This window comes from Calypte anna, chromosome 4 (assembly GCF_003957555.1).
Source record: "Calypte anna isolate BGI_N300 chromosome 4, bCalAnn1_v1.p, whole genome shotgun sequence".
NCBI lineage: Eukaryota > Metazoa > Chordata > Aves > Apodiformes > Trochilidae > Calypte > Calypte anna.
In genome coordinates, this window is record NC_044247.1 from 16,794,715 (window position 1) to 16,812,450 (window position 17,736).

Here is a 17,736-nt window from a genome sequence, read left to right on the forward strand (position 1 = left end):
GATCTGCAGGGTCTGGGGGGCTTTTCCCCCAGCCGGGGGGGGACACGCACCCTGCACAGAGCTCTCCCTGCTCCCCCCGGGTCCATCCAAGCCCGGCCCCTCCTGCTCCGGGATGGTCCCAGCAAAGGCGCTTTGGGTGGTGGCACCTCGGAGGCAGCGGCCACCTCTGGGGGCTTCCTGGATCCCTCCCCAAATTCCCTCAGCCCGGGGAGGAGCCGGGACACGGCTCTGCCCACCCCCTCCCCACCCTGCTGGCCACGGCTGGGGGCAGGGGGCTGCAGCCCCTCGGCTTTGGGACTTTGGGCCACGGGGGACGTGTCCGAGGGGGTTTTGGGGCTCCCACCAGAGCAGGAGCCTGTGGGGAAGGGGGGGTCCCAGGTGTGGGGCAGGGTCTGTGGTTAGGGGGAGGCAGAGGGGGAGGAGGGAAGGTCAGCAAAGTTTCTTTCCTCTCTCCCGAAAGGTTTTGGCCGAGGCTCCGCGTAACCACTTGTTCTTAATTTGTATTTTTTCTAAATTAAAAAAAAAAAAAAAAAAAGAAAATCAGAAAGGAAGGAAGGAAGTTCATCAATAATGTAAGGAGGAGAATGCATTAATGAACGGGAGAGAGGAAGGGACAGCGCAGAGCGGGAGTGCAGGGGGGGAGCTGTTCCTGCCCGCATCGATCGGCTCGGGTTACATCCCGGTACCGAACCTAAACCCACGGGGGGCTGGGCCGGGGGGAAAAGGGCTCCGTGGGCACCCCCGGGGGTGGGGGGAGTGGGGAGCAGGGTGCTGAGCTGGCCCAGAGCTCTGCTTTCTCCCTCAAAAGCGGTTCTGGTCCCTCCCCAGGACAACTTGGTGGCCCGGGGTGACAATTTCCTGGTCGTGCCGGACCGTCTGAGTGGGGGGTGTCATCTGGGGTGTCCCCCCGGCCGGGAAGGGGTCAGCCCAGGCCAGGAGGGGAGGTGGGAGGGGGATGGGATGTCCGGCAGAGGACAGGATGTGTCCTGCCCGCCCCTCCGGTGCCGGCTGGGATCCTCCCTCAGCAGGATGGATGCCCCTGGGAGAGGAGAACCGTGAGGAGAAGGATCCGCAGCACCCACCTCGGGTGGCTTCGTGGCACCCACCTCTGCTGCTTTCGCCTGTGCCTTGTTTCCCTTGCCCGTGCCTCAGTTTCCCCTTGCCACAGCATCCCCGCACCCCCCTCCCCAGCCCCGGGCTCCCTCCCCTCTCCTCGCATTAATGAAGCTCGGGGGGTGGGGCGGCAGGAAATGGATTTTTGGGTTCATCTGCGGCACTGATTGGATTACCAGGAAATGGCAGCCTGGCCGCCAGCCAGAGCCGCGCCGGCTGGAGGGGGAGAGGCCAGCAGGACCCCCAGGAGGAGCCCACCATGCACCCACACCTCCCCCCCACCACCCTGCCTGTCCCCCCGTGCTCATCGCACCCCAGCTCCGCTCCTTTTATGTGAAGGGGTGATGTCTCCACACCCCTCCAGGAGATGGGTCCTTTCTCCAATGGTTTTTATTTTTTTTTTTGGGGTGGGGGGTGAGGAACCTCTAGAGCTCCATCCCCAGCAGCTGAGCCCCCAGCCTGGGGCCGGGGTGTTACATGCACAGAGTGGGGAAGGGCTCTGCTGAGGTTGGGTGCCCCAAACCGGGGGGTTCTGGGCTGGGTTGGAGGCAAGAGGAGCAGGGGAAGGAGTTAAGTTGGGGTTGTCTCTTCTAAAAGAAAAAAAAGACAAAAAAAAAGGAAAAAAGAAAAAAAGACAAAAAAGAAGAAAAAAAGAAGAAAAAAGAAGAAAAAAAAAAAAAAAGGGGAGTAGGCTATAAATACCCGGGAGGTGTCGGGGGCTAATGAGGGGAGGGAATTGTGGACCAGGGGGGCCCAAAGCAGAGTTGGCTGCGGCACCGGGGGAGGGAGGGCCGGGCGGTTTTTAGGCTAAAAGAGAGCGTTTTGAGGAGAACCCTCCTGGAGGTGACTGGGACAGCTCCTGCCGGGACCCCTCCCTGTGTCCCCCGAGAGCATCGGCCCCGCAGCCCGGCAGCTGCCTTGGGGGAGGTGATGGTGCCCCGGGGCTGAGCTTCTGCACCTTCCTGGGAGGCGGCGGGGGGGTCCCGGCATTTTTTTGGGTTGGTCTCACCTTGTCGGGGTGCTCCAAGGAGCGGGGCTGAGCTCCGGAGGGAGCGGGAGGCTCCCTGCCCCCGGGCCTGGCAGCACCTGGGGGTTCCCAAAGCCTCTGTGCCCTCCCAGAGCTCCTGTCTGGGTGCAGCGGGGGTGACCCCAACCCTGTCACACCCTGTGACACCTCTGGAGCTGCCACACCAGAGGCAGAGGGGAGAGGAGAGGCGGGACTGGGGGTACTGGGAGGGGTGTGGGGGGGCTGAGGGCAGGGGCTGAGCCCTGCTGGGGTTTGCTGCAGAGCACAGGAACCCTGCTCTGCTCTATCTTAGCCCGGGTAGGATGTCAGCTCTGAAAAATAGCCCGAGCCTCATGAAATCCTCTCTCTGGCTCTCACTGGAGCCGGTTCGGAGGGGGAGGATCGCTGTCACACCCGAGCTCCTGACATTCACAATGACTCGCCTCACTTTTAGTTGTGAGGTTTTTGGTTTTTTTGGTAGTGTTTTTTTTTTTTTTTTAAAAAAAAAAAAAAAAAAAAAGAAAGAAAACTTTTCCTCCCCCTCCGGTTTCTCCTGCTCTTCCCCCAGCTCTGCCTCACGCCCAGCACAAGAGGAGTCACCAGCCAAAAAAGCGAACGCGGGGGGTGTGGCTGCTTGAGCTACGGCCAAATCCCAGGCAGCATGTGACCAGATTGGCAATTTAAACACCCAGCCCTTCTCCCGCCACTTAAAGTGACATTGAGGACGGCATCGCCAAGGGCTGGAGGATGAGAAAACTGGGGGGAGATAGCCTGCTCTTTCCCCCTGATCCCACCCCCGTCCCTCCGCTGCCTCCATCCCGCTGGGGAGCGGTGGTACCCGAGGATGCTCAGCGAGCAGTGCCCAGGTTGGGAAGGAGCAGAGGTGGGAATCTGCAGGAGGGGACACCTGGGGGGGAGCTTGGGAAGACGGAAGGGAGACCCGAGCTGGGACCAATTTCCCAGTGAGGAAACAGTGTAATGGACAGGCCCCCATCCAGCACCCCAGACTGGTTTGGGTGGGGAAAGGACCTCAAGGTGATGTAATTCCAAGCCCCCTGCCAGGGGAAGGGACACCTCCCCACAGCCCAGGCTGCTCCAAGGGCCTTCAGCACTTGCCAGGGGATGGGGCAGCCACAGCTCCACCTGGGCCAGGGGCTCAGCAGCCTCAAAGCACAGAATTTCCCTCTCTTCCAGGGAATTCATCTCTTCCAGCTGGAAATGCTTCCCCTCATCCCATCACTCCGGGTGCTCACAGAAAGTCCCTCCCAGCTTTCTGCAGGGCCCGGTGTCACCTCAGCCACACAGCCCAAGCCCTGGCTTCTCTGCTGGGAGGGCAGTGTGGGTGGGGGCAGGGGACCTGGTGGGGACAGCCGTGTTTCCTGCAGCAGAGGAGTGGGAGCTCCTTCATCCACACCCCGGGACACCCTGAGCATTGCTGCTCAATGTGTGCAATGGGACGTGGGGAAAAAAAAAAGAGTCCTGCTGTGGTGTTGAGCTGGTGTGGGGGGGTGTCCCAGCTCATCCTGGGTGCTGTCCCCTGGGGTGGCAGCAGCTCCGCCACCCGCACCCGTGAGTCAGCAGGACCCGCTCCGCACCGGCAGGATCTGCTCCTCCCGACAGAACGGGCGGCGGCTTCTGCCCAGCCCCGCAGCCCCTTCCAGCCCCGCAGCCTCTCCCAGCCCCGCAGCCCCTTCCAGCCCCGCAGCCTCTTCCAGTCCCGCAGCCTCTCCCAGCCTCGGCTCCTTAAGCGGAGCATCCTGAGCCGTTAATTGCTGTCTCAGGGCTGCCTGGCTCCATCTTCAGAGCCCGGACTCACAATTGGCAGGCATCGGGCAGCGCCGGCGGGCTCAGCTCCGTCTGGCTCAGCACCCACGCTCCAACCTTGCTCGGATTCGCACCCAAAAGCAGCCCGGGAGGAAAGCCTCGGGACGGAATCCTCGCAAGGACTTTTCTTGCCAGGGTCTTGGGGGAGGTCGCAAAGGAAAAGGCGAGGGAGGGCTGGCGTTTATCCCCTGCTCCTTATCCCTCTCTGCCAGGCCAGGGTAGGGAAGGGAAACGGTTGTATCCTTGACCCCAGGCAGGGCTGTTCCTGGAAGCCCGGGGGGAAGGGGAGCGGGGTGGGGGGGTGGTGTACCCGGCCTCCTTACTCTGGGAGCCCACACGGTCCCCCAGCCCCTCTCATGGGCGAGTCCCCAGCCCGGCTGTTGCTGGTAGGGAGCGAGTGGCACTGCCTTGGCTTCAAGTCTGGCTTTTTACATAATACAGACTGTCAGGCGAGAGGAGCACCCGCGGTCCCTTCCGGCCTTAAAATCTGTCAATCTAAAAATTAGAGGGCACCAGCATCTCATTGTTTCTGGCTTATTTAATCAGGGCAATCGCGTGTTCTCTTTAGCCCCTCCATTCCCCCCCCCCCCTCATTTTTTTTTTTTTTTTCCCTCTTTCGCCCCCCCTCCCCCTTTCCGCATCATCTTTAACTGGAGATGAATTTGCCCTCCCCCTGTGCTGATAGCATGGAAGAGCTCAGACATCCCCAGCCTTGCACAGGGATATTCTCCTCTCCCTGCCCGCTGCCCACTAGTTCCCAGCGGGTCATTTTTTTGGTTGTCTTCTCCAGCAGAACCAGAGGTGGAGGCACCTCCACAACCTGCTGGTAAAAAAAAACCCAAACCAACATTGCCCATCTCTCTCGCTGGTTTTAAATGACAAATAAACCCCTCAGGCTGCGGGTTGTGCTCTTTTGGGTTCTGAGATGTGGTGTGTGCCTCTAGAAACACTGGATGTGCAGGGGGAAGCAGGCAGGAATTGCTTGGTGGCCTGCAAGGATTTGCCGGGGATTCCCTCAAAGCAGGGAGGCACAAGAGGTGCTGAGGGCTGGGAGCACGGGATTGCTGGTGCCACCTCCCTGCTCGGCTCTGGGTGCCACCAGCTGTCCCAGGCAGGGGATCTGCCAGCAGCCTGGGAAGTCAGGCAGGGAGTGGGACACCCGGGGGCTGCGGCTCCCCTCACCCCTTTGGACAGGACCCCAACCGAGGGCGTTCGAGAGGGTTAAAAGGTGGCGGATCAGACTGGGAGGAGGAGGGGAAACAGCCCCAAAAGGGCAGCAGAGAGGAGCTGGGCTGGCTGCAGGTGGTGGCAGATGTGGGGGTGTCCGGGGGGAGCTGTGACCCTCCCGGTGACACCCTTCGGGGGCAGCCGCCGACCCTGCAGGGAGAGAGATTGTCATAAACTGGAGTCTTCCACCTCCCTGTGCACTCTCAGGGAACAGCATCCCTATTCCCACAAGCCCCCAAAACCTCCCGAAATCCTGACGAAGCCTCTGCCCCGGCCCTTTCCTTGGGGAGCGGCTGGAAAGTTGGTTTGCTGTTGTGTTTTTTTTTTTTTCTTTTTCCTTTGCGAATGCAGTCGGGTTCTCAGCCCTCCTCTCCGGAGCTGCTGCGGTCAATAACTCCCCAGGAGGCTGCTGCTATTCTCCCTCCGCTTCCCACCCTCCCACTTCCCTCTCTCTCTCGGCATTTCCATGCCTTTTTGGCCCTCCCTCGGCAGCGGGCGAGGAATAAAGCAGCGCTGGCTGAGCAGGACGCCAGGCTGGGCTGAGGGATGCTGCCAGGGGAACCTCAACCACCGCCGGCACCTTCAGGTGGGAGTGAAGAGATTTTTAGGTGGGAGAAAAGGATGAAGACATCACACCTGCTTCTGGGAGGCAGGTGCTGCCCGGTCGGTTGGTGGATTCGGGCAACTTCGTCTCTTTCTGCCCCTTTAAAAGCCCCGGGAGCTGCGAGCCTGGGGAGAAGGGAGAGGCTGGTGCGGAGGGATGAAGGCTCGGAGTCTCCCCGTGCTGAGGGATGCGGGCAGGGACTCGCTCCTGCTGGAGAATAACTCCTCCTGGGAGGAGCATTCGGGTGGGATCCTGTGGAGGTGAGGGAACGGCTCAGCCTTGCAATGCCCCAAAACCAGCCTGAAAGGGGGTCAGTGGGGTCCCTGGCTCCTGCTGGGGGAGGACACTGAGGTTTCTGCTGGCACCAGCCTGGGCGGACCACCGAGGTTGTGGATCACCTGGTGATGATGTCCACCTGCAGGGTGGGTTTTGTCGCCCTTATTCAGACTCTTTTCTCCTCCCCTGGAGCCCCCCCGTCCAGCCCCTTAGCACCCACCCGCACCCGGGGCTGCCCACCGGGCCCGGGTCCCGGGGCTGGGAAGGGGATGGGTGAGTGCTGGGGGGCTGCAGGACTCCATGGAGAGGGTCCTCAGCTCTCCCTGAGCTGCTGGGGCTGGTGAGCTCATGGGGTGAACTCTCCCAGCAGGGATGGGTGAGCCAGCTGGGGGAGCTCAGGCCAGGGTGGGAGCTCTGGTGGGGTCTGTAGCCGATGCCCGGTGTCACCAAGAAAAGTCTTTGGGACTGTCACCCAGGTCTGATTTCTGTATAGATGTGGCTGAGGGGTGTCACAGGGGTCCTTGGTGCTCCTGAGCAGCACAAGGAGGGAGTGCACGGTGGCTTGGGAAACGTCTGGGACAGGAGGTCCTGATTGGACCTTGAGACCAAGGTTTTTATTTCTGGGAGAACGGGGATGTGTGTGGACCCGTTCTATGGACCTCGGGATGGCAAAGTCTCTCCCCAGACTCCGTCCTGAGCTGATTCAGGTCTGAGCTTAATACTTTTTGGTAGTATCAGGTGTGGAGTGGGCTCCCACGGTGCCTCCTGGGGTGCCCGGGAGGAGCTGAGGGGGAAAAAGGTGATGGAGCCCATGCCGAGGGACTCACCCGAGGTGACAGAGCCCGACAGGTGACACCGGCTCCTCCAGTCGAGCCCCGATACAACCTGCCCGAGGTGTGGGTCTGAACCGGATCCCTACTGCTGTGGGATGACCCCTGGATGAGATGAGATGATCCTTGGAATGGGATGAGATGATCCTTAGGATGGGATGACACCCAGGGTGGGATGTTCCTGGGATGAGATGACTGCAGGGATGGGATGATCCCTGGCTTGGATGGGCTGAGCCCCGAGGCGAGCTGATCCCCGTGGTGCTGGCACTTCCCCCACGGGTGTCCCCGGGGAGGGGGTGGTGGTGTTCTGGGGGACGCCGCGGCCGGGCTGTCCGGGTGGGCGCAGAGGGGTAGAGCGCAGCCCGAGCTGCCGAAGCGGTACCGGTACCCCCGGCTGGGCCGCCCGCCTTGCCTGGGGAGCGGCTGCCGGGGCTCTGCGGGGACCGCTAATGGGCCGAGGCCATTTCGAGCGGGATGACGCCACTTCGGTAAAGCGTTAAGAGCTGCAGCTCCGGGAAGGAGAACGGCAGAGAGGAGGGAGAGGAGGGAGAGGAGGGAGAGATGCTCCCGGGCAGCGCTAAATCCCTCCCTCCCACCCTCCTCGCTGCCCCCATTCACAGGCAGCGCCGGGGACCCGCCCGCCTTCCCCGCAGCCCCCCCCCGCCTCCCCTGTGCTGCCGTCCCGTCCCGTCCCGGCCCCGTTCCCCCTCCCTGGGGCACGGAGCACGGCCCGGTTGCGGGGCCGGGCGGGTGGGTGCTGCTTCCCCCCCCCTAAGGGCTGCCCGGTGCCCCCGGGGCTGCCTCCGGATGGACCGGAGGAGGCTGCGGTGAGTGCCGGGGGGGGGCACGGGGAGAAGGGCTGGGGGTGGCGGGACCCCGGGCTGTGAGGAGTGGGGGGCATGGGCACGCGTGGGCTGTGCGTGCCGCGGAGGACGGGGTTCCTGGGCATGTGTGTGCAGTGGGGACGGGGATCGTGGGCACGTGTGTGCAGTGGGATGGGGGTCTTGGCACGCGTGGGGGCTTCGCGGTGGGGCTGGGGGCGAGGTGTGTGTCAGACTCGTGTGTGTGCTCGGTGGGGCTGTGTGTGGAGGGGTTCTGGACACGAAGGGGCGGTGCTGGGGGGTTCCGGCAGGGCGGGGGAGGTGTGCCCGGTGGGGCTGTGGGCTGCGGGCCCGATCCGGGTGCCAGGCAGGCGGGGGCTGTGCTGCGGGGAAGGCCCGGGGGTGCCGACAGCACACGGCGGGGCTGGGCACGGAGGATGCAGCGGGGGCTGCCTCCCACCCCCCCCCCCTGCTCCCCCGGGACATGGTGCGGGGATCCCTCCGGAGGGAAAAAACCCCTTTTTTCCCACCTGGGTGCCCTGTGCAGCTTGTCCCTCGCTTGCAGTCACCTCCAGCCTGTAAATCATTTGCTTTTACGATCCCTCCTCTGGCCAATTATCACGGGAACTTTATATGTTTGGGGCTGCCGGGGGCCATAAAGCTCGCCCGGTTTCCGGGGGGGGGGGACGGTATGTCTGCCCGGCAGGCTAGGGTTGAGGAGGAGGGGACAGGGGACACGCTGCCCCCGTCCCCCTGGCCGGGCAGGTAGGCAGGGAGGGGGCAGCAGCACCCGTGCAGGACACGGACAGCTTGCAGCCGTGGGATGGGGCTGGGAGACAGCAGGGGGCTCGGGGCTCCCCACCAGGAGGCGAGGGGGGGGGGGGGTGTAGAAGAGCGATCTCAGCTCAGATAAACCTTTGTGGGGGGCAGAGGATCCATGTCCACTCCCCATGCCCAGGGTTCGGAGCTCCAGGAGCCTTGGGGTTCAGTGCTGGGGTCCTCCCTGGACCTGTCTCACCCGGGATGCTCTGTCCCAGCCCTGGACCCAGATCCTTCCTGTCCTGGTTGCACTGTGGCCCCATTGCCAGCTCCCCTCCCCGTCTGCTGTCCCCAGGCCTCTGCCCCTCCTGCCTAAGCTGGGCTCAGGGGTCTCCTCATGTCCCCCTCTCACAGAGGGCTGGGTGTAGCTGTGCTGGGTCAGGCCCTTTGGATACTTTTCATCTCCTGGTCCTGCTGGCTCCATCACACCTCGGTCTGTCACTTCGGGTTCCCTCAGGGGAACCTCACGGGGGGTCTTTCTGGCTGAGTCCTGATGCCCCCCAGCACACATGACCGAGGGGATGGACACCAGAGGGTCAGCAGCTCCTCCCTGGGTGTAAATCAGCATCATCCCCTGAATGATCCCAGCCTGGGGTGGGCTCAGGGTGATGAGGGATGTGGGGAGCTGCTGAGTTTGCTCTTGGCTGCCCGGCTGCAGGCTGAGATGGGCTGTATCTCCTCCGGGGGCTGGGCTGTAGTGGGACCTCTCCTGGTGAGGAGCTCGGTGGCAGCAGGTGACAGCTCACAGGAGGGTGTTTGGCCTCGCTGGCTCCTTCCCGTCCCGTCAGGGTGCTCATCAAACCTTCCCTGGGCTAGCCCTGCCCTCCCAGCTCCCCTTCACCTTGCTGCTAACCATCCCGGTGTCCTGATCGATTGTGGGTGTCCTGGGAGAGCCACTGCCTGCATCTCCCAGGGCAAGGAGAGCATCCTGCTGGAGGTGGCTGGTGGGCTCCTTGTGCAGGAAAAAACCAAATCTAAGCAGATCAATTGCCTTGGCTTTCCGGGGAGGGGGATGGAAGCGACCAGATCTCTCTTGAAGAGTGGAAGGAAGTTGCCTTTGCTTTTCCCTGCTCTCCAAGGTCAGCCTAGCTGGTGAAAATCAATCTTCCCTCTCTCTGCTGCATGAGCAGATTCTACCTGTGGCCCCTCACCTACTGGAAAGCCTCAGCTGCCACCAGCCATGTGCGAGCGTCAGTGGGGACCTTCCTGGTGACACAGACTCTTTCCTGCTGGCTCCGGGCACGGTGACAACGTCTGTGTCACTGAGGGATCACGCCTTGGGTCTGCCAGAGGAGGATGGCTTTGTCCTGGGGAAGCTGGCTCTGCACGGGGAGCACGTACCCCACACTGCAGCTGGGGCTGGGGAGGGCTGGGGGGAAGCTGGGCACTGGGCATGCAACGAGTGGCTCCCCTCCTCTGCCTGCTCCTGGGCAGCTCCCTGGGAGCAGTGGGAAGGTTCTCCCTGCCTCCTAAGGACCAAAGGGTGGGAATCCTCTGGAAGGAGAGGGAAAGCTCCGAAGGCACGGGGAGAGGCTGTGCCTGCCTGGTTCTTGGGACAGCTCTAGAGGCCTTTGTCTTCTGGATGCATCCAGCCTCAGTCCCCCGGGCACCGGAGTGATCTGAGCCCAGCTGGTGGGAGTAACTTCACGAGGTGTTCTCCAGCCAGCCTCGGCTCTCTGGTGGGGAGGGATGGATCCCTTCTAGGAGGTAACACCGACGTTTTCTTCCCTCCCCCCGCCCCGTCCCGTAGGATTTTTAGATGTGCCCTGATGCTGCGGGCTCTCCCCGCTCCCGGCGATGCAGCTCTCCTCCAGCGTGGCTGAGCTTAGTTGCGACGAGACGATGGACCCTCCCGCCGAGGACTTCCAGCAGGTCCTGTCCATCGACCAAATCCGCTCCATCCGCGCCAGCAACAACTACGTGGAGCGCCCTGCTGCCTGCTGCCAGCAAGCCCGCTCCAACCCCTCCCTGGCTCAGCCGCCCCACAAGCAGGACCGCTCCCAGGACCGCTCCTCCGCCTTCCAGGACCTGCACCGCAGCCACAGCCAGCAGCACCAGGTGCCACCCCTGCAGCAGCAGCAGCAGCAGCAGCAGCCCATGAGCCACTCCAGCACCGCCAGCTCCGTCTCCCAGGGCACCACCGCCTCCGACCAGCGGCTCCTCAGCACCCTCACCCCATCCCACTCCGGACACTCCCTCATCCGGACGCAGCCCCGGCCAGGCGAGCTGAAAGGGGAGGAGGAATCCCCTCTGAAAGGGGCGGACGGGGAGAAGCCCACCGCCGCCACCGGTACCGCCGGTACCGCCAGCCTGCACCACGCCGGTCACCTCCTGCTGGTGTGCGAGGAGTGCGGGCGCTGCAAGTGTCCCCGCTGCACGGCCGCCCGCAGCCTCCCCTCCTGCTGGCTCTGCAATCAGCGCTGCCTCTGCTCCCCCGAGAGCCTCCTGGACTACGGGACGTGTCTCTGCTGCGTCAAGGGCCTCTTCTACCACTGCTCCACCGACGACGAGGACACCTGCGCCGACGACCCCTGCTCCTGCGGGCCGGGCTCCTGCTGTGCCCGCTGGGCTGCCATGAGCCTCCTCTCCCTCCTCATGCCCTGCCTCTGCTGCTACTTCCCCACCCTGGGCTGCCTCAAACTTTGCCAGCGGGGCTACGACGGCTTCAAACGGCCCGGCTGCCGCTGCCAGAGCCACACCAACACGGTCTGCAGGAAGATCTCCTCCTCCTCCAGCACCCCCTTCCCCAAGACGCTGGATAAGCCGGTATGACCCTCCCGGGGAGGAGAAGCAAACTTCCTCCTCCTCCTCCTCCTTCTCCTCCTCCTCCTCCTCTCCGTCCTCCTCCTCCTTCAGCCTTGCCAAGCTCCCCACTCCCCACCATCACCTCCCAGGAAGGTGAACTGGGGGCCCCTCCAGCCCCCGGGACCACGGAGGCAGCACGGAGCTGGTGGGACAGGGTGGGTTTGCAATGCAGGGGTGAGGGACCAGGAGAGCTGCTGGTGGCCTCCCTGGCCCTGCCCCGCTGGGAAGGGAGACATGAAGGGTCCTCAGGACTTCTCAGGGGGGTTGAGGAGCTGCTGCTGCCCCACAGTGTGGTTCTGCTAGATGGAGGGGAAGAGGCAGCTCAACACACCCCCGTGCAAGAGCCCTCCAAGAGCCAGACCTCCTCCTCTCCAGCTCCCTCCAGCACCTTTGGTGGTGGTCTCTCTCCTCTCATGTGGCTCTGCTTTCCGCCGGGAGCCAGGGGGTCCCACCGGTGGCAGTGCCTTCCCTCCAGGCTTGGAAGCCACTGGAGAGAAGCAAGCGAGCTTCCAGGGGAGGCAGCATCGTATTTTGCTGTCTCAAAGAGGAAGGAAAGGTGTGGGAAGCTTTAGAAGCCTTCTGGCAGGGGAAGGAGCTATTGGAGGCAGCCCAGCCCACTCGCTTCTGCCCGACTGCAGCGAGGGGAAGGGCCCTCCATGGGATCTGGCTGAGAAGGAGAAGCTGGTTTGAAATTGCCATTCATGTCTCCATGCCTTGAAGAGCTGCCAGAGCCCGGCAGGGTGGGACCTGCTGCCCGGATCCATCCCACCACCCAGCAGATGCCACCACCTCCCTGCTCCCTTCCACCAGCACTGGCTTCACTTGAACAAAAAAAAGCCCCTGGGGGCTCCTGCAGCCCCTGCTTGGGGCCCGGGAGGAGCAGAGAGCAGAAGGGGGAGTTGAAAGGGGGAAGCTGGACCTTCCCTTCCTGCAGATGTTGTCCCTGGGGCCTCCTTCACCTCCCACCAGTGTCACCCCCCACCAGTGTCACCCCTCTGAGGGTATTCTGCCTGGAGATGGGTCTGAGCCAAGCCCCGGGGCTGGACCATCTGTGGAGCAGAAGGAGACTTGAGTGAGGGTCAGACTTGAGTGAGGGTCAGACCTGAGTGAGGGTCAGGCCTTCGTGGTTTACCTGCTGTGACAGTAATAAACCCAAGCCCTTGCTGGGACCTCTTCCAGGTGCTGGGCTCAGCCCCATCTCCTCTTGACAAGGTGTGGAGCTGTGACCCCATCATCCCCTCACTCAGGGGGGGTCAGGATCTGGGGTGATGTCCCAGTGCTGGGTCTCCTCTGAGGTGTGTGTATGAGTGCAGAGGGAAGCAGATGGTTCCCCAGGAGATATATATGCAACGTGTCCCTTGGCTTCCTCCACCACCCCGGGGCTCATCCGTCACCTTCCCTCAGCTCCTCCCACCCCCCCCTCCTCAACTCAGAGTTCTGTGGATCTATTTTTGTATATATAAATACCCCGTTAGGCTGCCTTGGTCTAGTGCTAATAATACTCCTGAGACTGCTGTGAAGGGTGCCAGATGCGAGGTTTGGCTTCCTGGTCCTCTTGCACATGCTGGGAGATGAGCTCCTGCTCTGCTCAGGGCTAATCCCAACCTCCCCTTCCCCTGGAGCTGGGAGAGGGGGACGGGGAGGTCTCTTTGCCAGGAGAAGGTTTGGGTTCCTGCTGGCTGTGGGGCCAGGCGGAGCCCGGCCGTGGGATTCCTCTTTCCCTACATCTGCTCTCTGAAACCTGTGGCTGCTCCAGGCTCCCTCTGCCCAGGCAGGGACTCATCCCTTGTGCCAAGGTCCTGCATCCAGCTCTGCCTCCTGCCTGCCCCTCCAGCTGATGGAGATGGAGCCCACCCCTGGTGTGCCTGGGAAGGACCCCAAACCCCCATCTCGCTCCCACCCGGAGCCTGAGCGAGGGGAATGCTGGAAGGAGCTTCCTCTGGCCAAAGAGGGGACCCCACCTCCACGCATGGAGGGAATTCTGGACAATGCCCTGGTCTGGGTAGAGATCTCCTGGTCCTGGAGAGACCTTCCCATCCCCAGAGCCTGGCCCTGGACTCTGAAGCCGTTTGGGTTTTGAGGCACCGACCTTCTCTGAGGGTGCCCCGTGGCTGTGTGCACCCCTGTGGGATCAGCCCCTGGGATCAGCCCCTGGCTCTGGGGCAGCACTTAGAAAATAGATTGCAATCATATTTATCTGTAGGCCAATAATTGCTTGGCTCCCTACTTCCAAGCCATGTCTGGGGGAGAGGCTTCCACCAAGAGATATCTTCCCTCTGGAACACTCAGCTCACTTTCCTGTTGGTGCTGATTCCACTCCTTCCTAAAAAAATGCAACATTTTTTTAGGGGGAAAACAAAAAAGGTCTTTTTTTTTTTTTTTTCTCTCACTGAGGATGCAAGGAACTTGAATGGGAATGTGAAACAGTTCATTGAAACTTTCTTTAAAGAAAACTAATGAGCAGTTTTCCAACTTGCTCCACTTTGATTATTTTTTTTCCCCCTCTCCTTCTTAAATGGCTCCTACTTGTAAATTTAGTTACCACCTCTGTATCTCTGCGATTCATTGCTTCCTCTCCTGATGGTGGAATGACTCAACATGTGAAGCTTCATCATTTTCACGGCCTCCAAAGTCGTGCGAACGAGGGGGTGACCTCCCCCGGGTGCTGGAGCTGGGGGGGGGAGCAGATGGCCCTGTCCCCAGCCCCTGTCCCCAGCCCCTGCCCCCCGGGGCACCTCCAGGACCCTCCCGCACAATGGGATTTTTCTGGGTCAGCACAGAATTCCTGCTTCTGCCAGGGAATGGTGCCAGAGTCCAGCTGGGCCTCCTCAATGGCTCATCCCTGGGAAATGAGAAACCTGGGAGAGGTGTTTGATGAAATATGGGATGTGTTGAAGGGAATCAGAGAGGAGGAGAGCTCCCAGTCCTCACTCCTGTTCCTCACTCCTCTTCCTTACTCTTGTTCCTTACTCCTGTTCTTTGCTCCCATTTCTTGCTCCAGTTCCTCTCCAGTTCCTCTCCCCCTGCTCTCAGCAGACAGGACCCTTGGGATTCCCCAGGCCACCTCCAGTTCCCTGGAAGCTGTGGGGAGCCTCTGGACACGTTTTTCTCCCAGTCTTTTCCCAACATCTTCAGCCTGGATCCATCCTGCTCCCTGCCCAGCCCCAGCTGCCAGGCAGATTGGTTTCCCTGCAGCTGACTCCAGTTTGGGTCTGGGCTGGGAGCCCCTTTCCTGCCCCACCCCATCGTGACTCAGCTCCCAGCTGCTCCAGATGTTTGCCAGCAGCTGCTTGCCCTGGCACTGGGGGTTTGTCTTGTGCTTTGCTTTGGGAACATCACACGCTGGGCTCTCTGTTCCTCCTGGGCTTTGAGGACAGATCTCCCTCTCAAGGGACCTTTTGTGTCTCTGCAGATCATGGGCTCCTTTGCCAGGAAACCTGTGGGGCTGTTGGGCAGATTTAGGTGGGGAAAGAGGCTCAGGTTCCACAGATCAGGAGACAGGGAGCTGCTCAGCAGGACTTGAGCTCCCCCAGCTCTGCTCCCCATCCAGGAGCTCCTCTTCCAACCCAAAGGTCCATCCACACAAGGGCTCCTGCTGGTGCTTGCTCCCCTCCTCCCTTGCTGCCACACGTGGTGTGGGGAGGGCTCACTGGGGTCTCCATCCCATCCCATCCCAGTTCCCATAAACCTCCTGCTGGGAAGGCAGGAGTGGTTCTTGGGCTGCTCTCCACCTAATCCCTGAGAAACCCCTCTGCCAGGGCTCTGCTCTCAGGCTCCCAAAAAATCCCCTTGAGCTGGCTCTTCCCCATCCCCACCTGGGAGCCCACCTGGGGAATTCTGATCCTCCAGAGCTTCCCAAGCCCAGGAGAACATAAAGAGCTGCTGAGGTGCAGTGAAGGGGATGAGGGGGCTGATGTCTGCACAGCCCAAACCTCCTCCTCCCAGCACCCCTTCCTTGGTTTCCTCTCTGCCCCTCAGCTCTTTTGAGGTCCTCAGGTGCTGGAAGGTCCCATTTTGGGATCAGATTGTGAGGAGAGCCAGGAAGGGATGTAGCCTCATCCCAAAGCCCATCCTGGGGGGTTGATCGGATCCAGCTCAGGTTTGTCTCCTTCCATGGAGCTCAGGCCAGTGGGATGCCAGGATGGGACAGTCACCTGGATGGAGGGAGGTTGGATGGATGGATGGATGGATGGGAGGGATGGATGGATGGATGGATCTATAGATGGGAGGGATGGATGGATGGATGGATGGATGGATGGATGGCAGCCTGTGCTGCCAGGCTGAGCCCCATCCCCTTCCCCTCCCCTCCCTTTCCCAACCTTTCCAACATTTCCTCCTGGCCCCAGCTCTGCAGCCTCCTGCTTCCCCAGGTGTCCTCAGCACAAAGTTCTTTGATAGAGCCATCACCTTCTGGCAGTTCCCGGAGAGTCCTCCTCCCAGGAACCCAAAGGCCTGGAATCTGCTGTGGTATGTGGGTCCTAAGCTCTCTGCCCAGTGGCATACAGGAGGACCCTTCCCAGCTGCCTTGTCTGGGTCCCTTTTCTCTGCAGGCTATAACAGCATGTTTGGAACCTGGGGGCTGGGGTCTGCCTAGCTCTGTACCTTCTAAGGGGAAAGGGAAAAATAAATTAAAAATAAAAATATAGTAGTTAAAAAAGCAACCAACCAAAGTATTTTTTGAAAAGTTTATTTTAAAAGTTAAGAAAAAAAGAAAAAAAACACTATTTATTTTAATGCCACCCCTCTTCTGTTTGGTTTTGCTCCTCTTGCAAAGCTGATAACTGTCTACTGAACCACTGCTGAGAGGAAGAAGTAAATTCCATGGGTGGGCTTCCTGAGCCCACTTACAGAACTTATTCAATTAAAAATCTCTCTTAATTTTGAACCTGGTCTCTTCTTGTTCCTTCCTGGATGGCCGGAGGCACAGCTGAGGTGACTCCTGCTTTGGCTGGGCCATGGGGTGCTGGGCACCCAGTGCACCAGTGGGGATCAGCACAAACTCCAGGAGCATCCCCAGAGCTTCTGGATCTGGTGCCTCCCATTTCCCGGGGGAGGCTCTGCTGCCCTTCTGCATCTGCAGACCCCCAGCATCTTCTCCTGGGCCTGGGGGTCTCTCCAGCTCCCCTCCAGCCCTTCTTCTCTCCAAGCTGATGGATCTTTCTCCATCAGGATCGCTTGCTCAGAGCTGGCCCAGGCTCAGCTCCACGAAGCAGAGAAGGGTTCCAGAGGTGAATTTCCCCCCTTTTGTTGGTGTCAAAATCTTCCCTTGGCTTCAGAGGGAGCAGAGTGAGGTTGAGCTCCCATCCTCTGGGGGTGCCCAGCTGGGACCCCATGGCTGGATCCCAGCAGACATTCCCAGGGCTGGGAAGGCTGCCTGGTCCTCCGGGAGAGCAAGGGCAGGTGCCTACAGCCCAGAGGTTGGCTGGTCTAGACAGTGGAAAGAAACAGGACCTCTGAAGGGCTCATTCATCTCCTCCCAAGCTGGGGAAATGGGTCAGATGACTCACGCCCTCCCACTGCCCATTTCTCTTCCCTGACTCTGAAGGGGGAAGGAGCTCTGGGCAAACCTCCATGCCCAGGACATCTGAAGGGAAGGGAGCTGAACCCAGCTGGTCCTGTGGGTCAGCAGGGGAGTGCAGCCTGCCCGGAGGATCCAGAGGGATGCTTCAGATGTGACTTCATCAGTGAGGGGGATGAGGAGAGGGAGGAAGAACGGAATTCCAGCTGGTTTGGAACTCCTGCTGCAGGTGATGTGGAAGCTGGGAGGGCAGAGTTGGGTAGGGCCATGCAGAAGGCCAAATCTACTTCCCTGCTGTCCCTTAGGTTGTAGAGACCATGGACCAGGAGCTGAGGCACAACCCCAACCACCTCCCTGGTGGCCAGAGGCATCCTGCCCGTGGGGCTGGGGGCAGCTCAGTGGTCACTGGGCTGGAGGAGCCAGCATTGGTCTGGGCAGGCAGGGGAAGGGGAGCACAGTCTGAAATGTTCCCTGGGTCTGCTCTGCCCCACTCTGCTCAGAGCTGCTCAGGGACTTTGGGGAAAAGAAGCCCTGAAGGGCTCATGGGGTTGGGAATCACCTGGAGCAGAGGTGTGAGGGCAGTGGGGACCTTCTGACACAGCCCTGACCTGACCTGAGCCCTGCAAGGGGTTCACCCCAGGAAAGGTTCATCCTGGGAAAGGTTCATCCCTGGTGAGGTCCATGCTGTGGCTGTAGCCCTGGCTGTAGCTCCCCACAGCCCAGAGGGTCCCTGTACCCCAGAGGTGACAATCTGTCAGGGTCCTTTTGCCAGACATCTTGCTTCCAAGCCCCAGGAAAGCTTGGTGGGGGCCCTGGCTCTGTCCTGATCCTCCAGACCCATGGCCCTGCAGAGCATCAGGAGATGGGCTGAGACATCAAGATGCAGCTCAGAG

General features: G+C 61.0%; 2 protein-coding genes across 4 annotated transcripts; one reads left to right on the forward strand and one right to left on the reverse strand.

The window, feature by feature from the left end:
* Positions 1-4,874: 4,874 nt before the first annotated feature.
* LOC115598224 (WAS/WASL-interacting protein family member 3-like) lies at positions 4,875-7,188 on the reverse strand. The gene is made up of 3 exons (XM_030449427.1): positions 6,878-7,188; positions 5,807-6,026; positions 4,875-5,320 (listed from the first exon to the last, which is right to left on the reverse strand). The coding sequence occupies exons 2-3, from the start codon at positions 6,012-6,014 to the stop codon at positions 4,959-4,961; spliced, it is 570 nt and encodes a 189-aa protein (XP_030305287.1). The 5' UTR covers positions 6,015-6,026; positions 6,878-7,188; the 3' UTR covers positions 4,875-4,958.
* Positions 7,189-7,641: 453 nt separating this feature from the next.
* SPRY3 (sprouty RTK signaling antagonist 3) lies at positions 7,642-16,199 on the forward strand. Of its 3 annotated transcripts, none has more exons than XM_030449424.1 (3): positions 7,642-7,707; positions 10,271-11,286; positions 16,100-16,193. In XM_030449424.1, the coding sequence occupies exons 2-3, from the start codon at positions 10,318-10,320 to the stop codon at positions 16,115-16,117; spliced, it is 987 nt and encodes a 328-aa protein (XP_030305284.1). In that variant the 5' UTR covers positions 7,642-7,707; positions 10,271-10,317; the 3' UTR covers positions 16,118-16,193. The 3 variants fall into 3 exon arrangements, with proteins under 3 accessions (XP_030305284.1, XP_030305286.1, XP_030305285.1); XM_030449425.1 differs by having other exon boundaries at positions 7,647-7,707; positions 10,280-11,286; XM_030449426.1 differs by having other exon boundaries at positions 10,271-16,199.
* The last annotated feature ends 1,537 nt before the right edge of the window (positions 16,200-17,736 follow it).

Bases quoted from the DNA above. Each gene is read 5' to 3' on its own strand.
- SPRY3 (XM_030449424.1), top strand. From the start codon at position 10,318: ATGCAGCTCTCCTCCAGCGTGGCTGAGCTTAGTTGCGACGAGACGATG.
- LOC115598224 (XM_030449427.1), bottom strand. From the start codon at position 6,014: ATGCTCCTCCCAGGAGGAGTTATTCTCCAGCAGGAGCGAGTCCCTGCC. The intron at 5,321-5,806 runs GTGTGATGTCTT...CTCTCCCTGCAG, and splicing joins CACCTGCCTCCCAGAAGCAG to GGTCGGCGGCTGCCCCCGAA.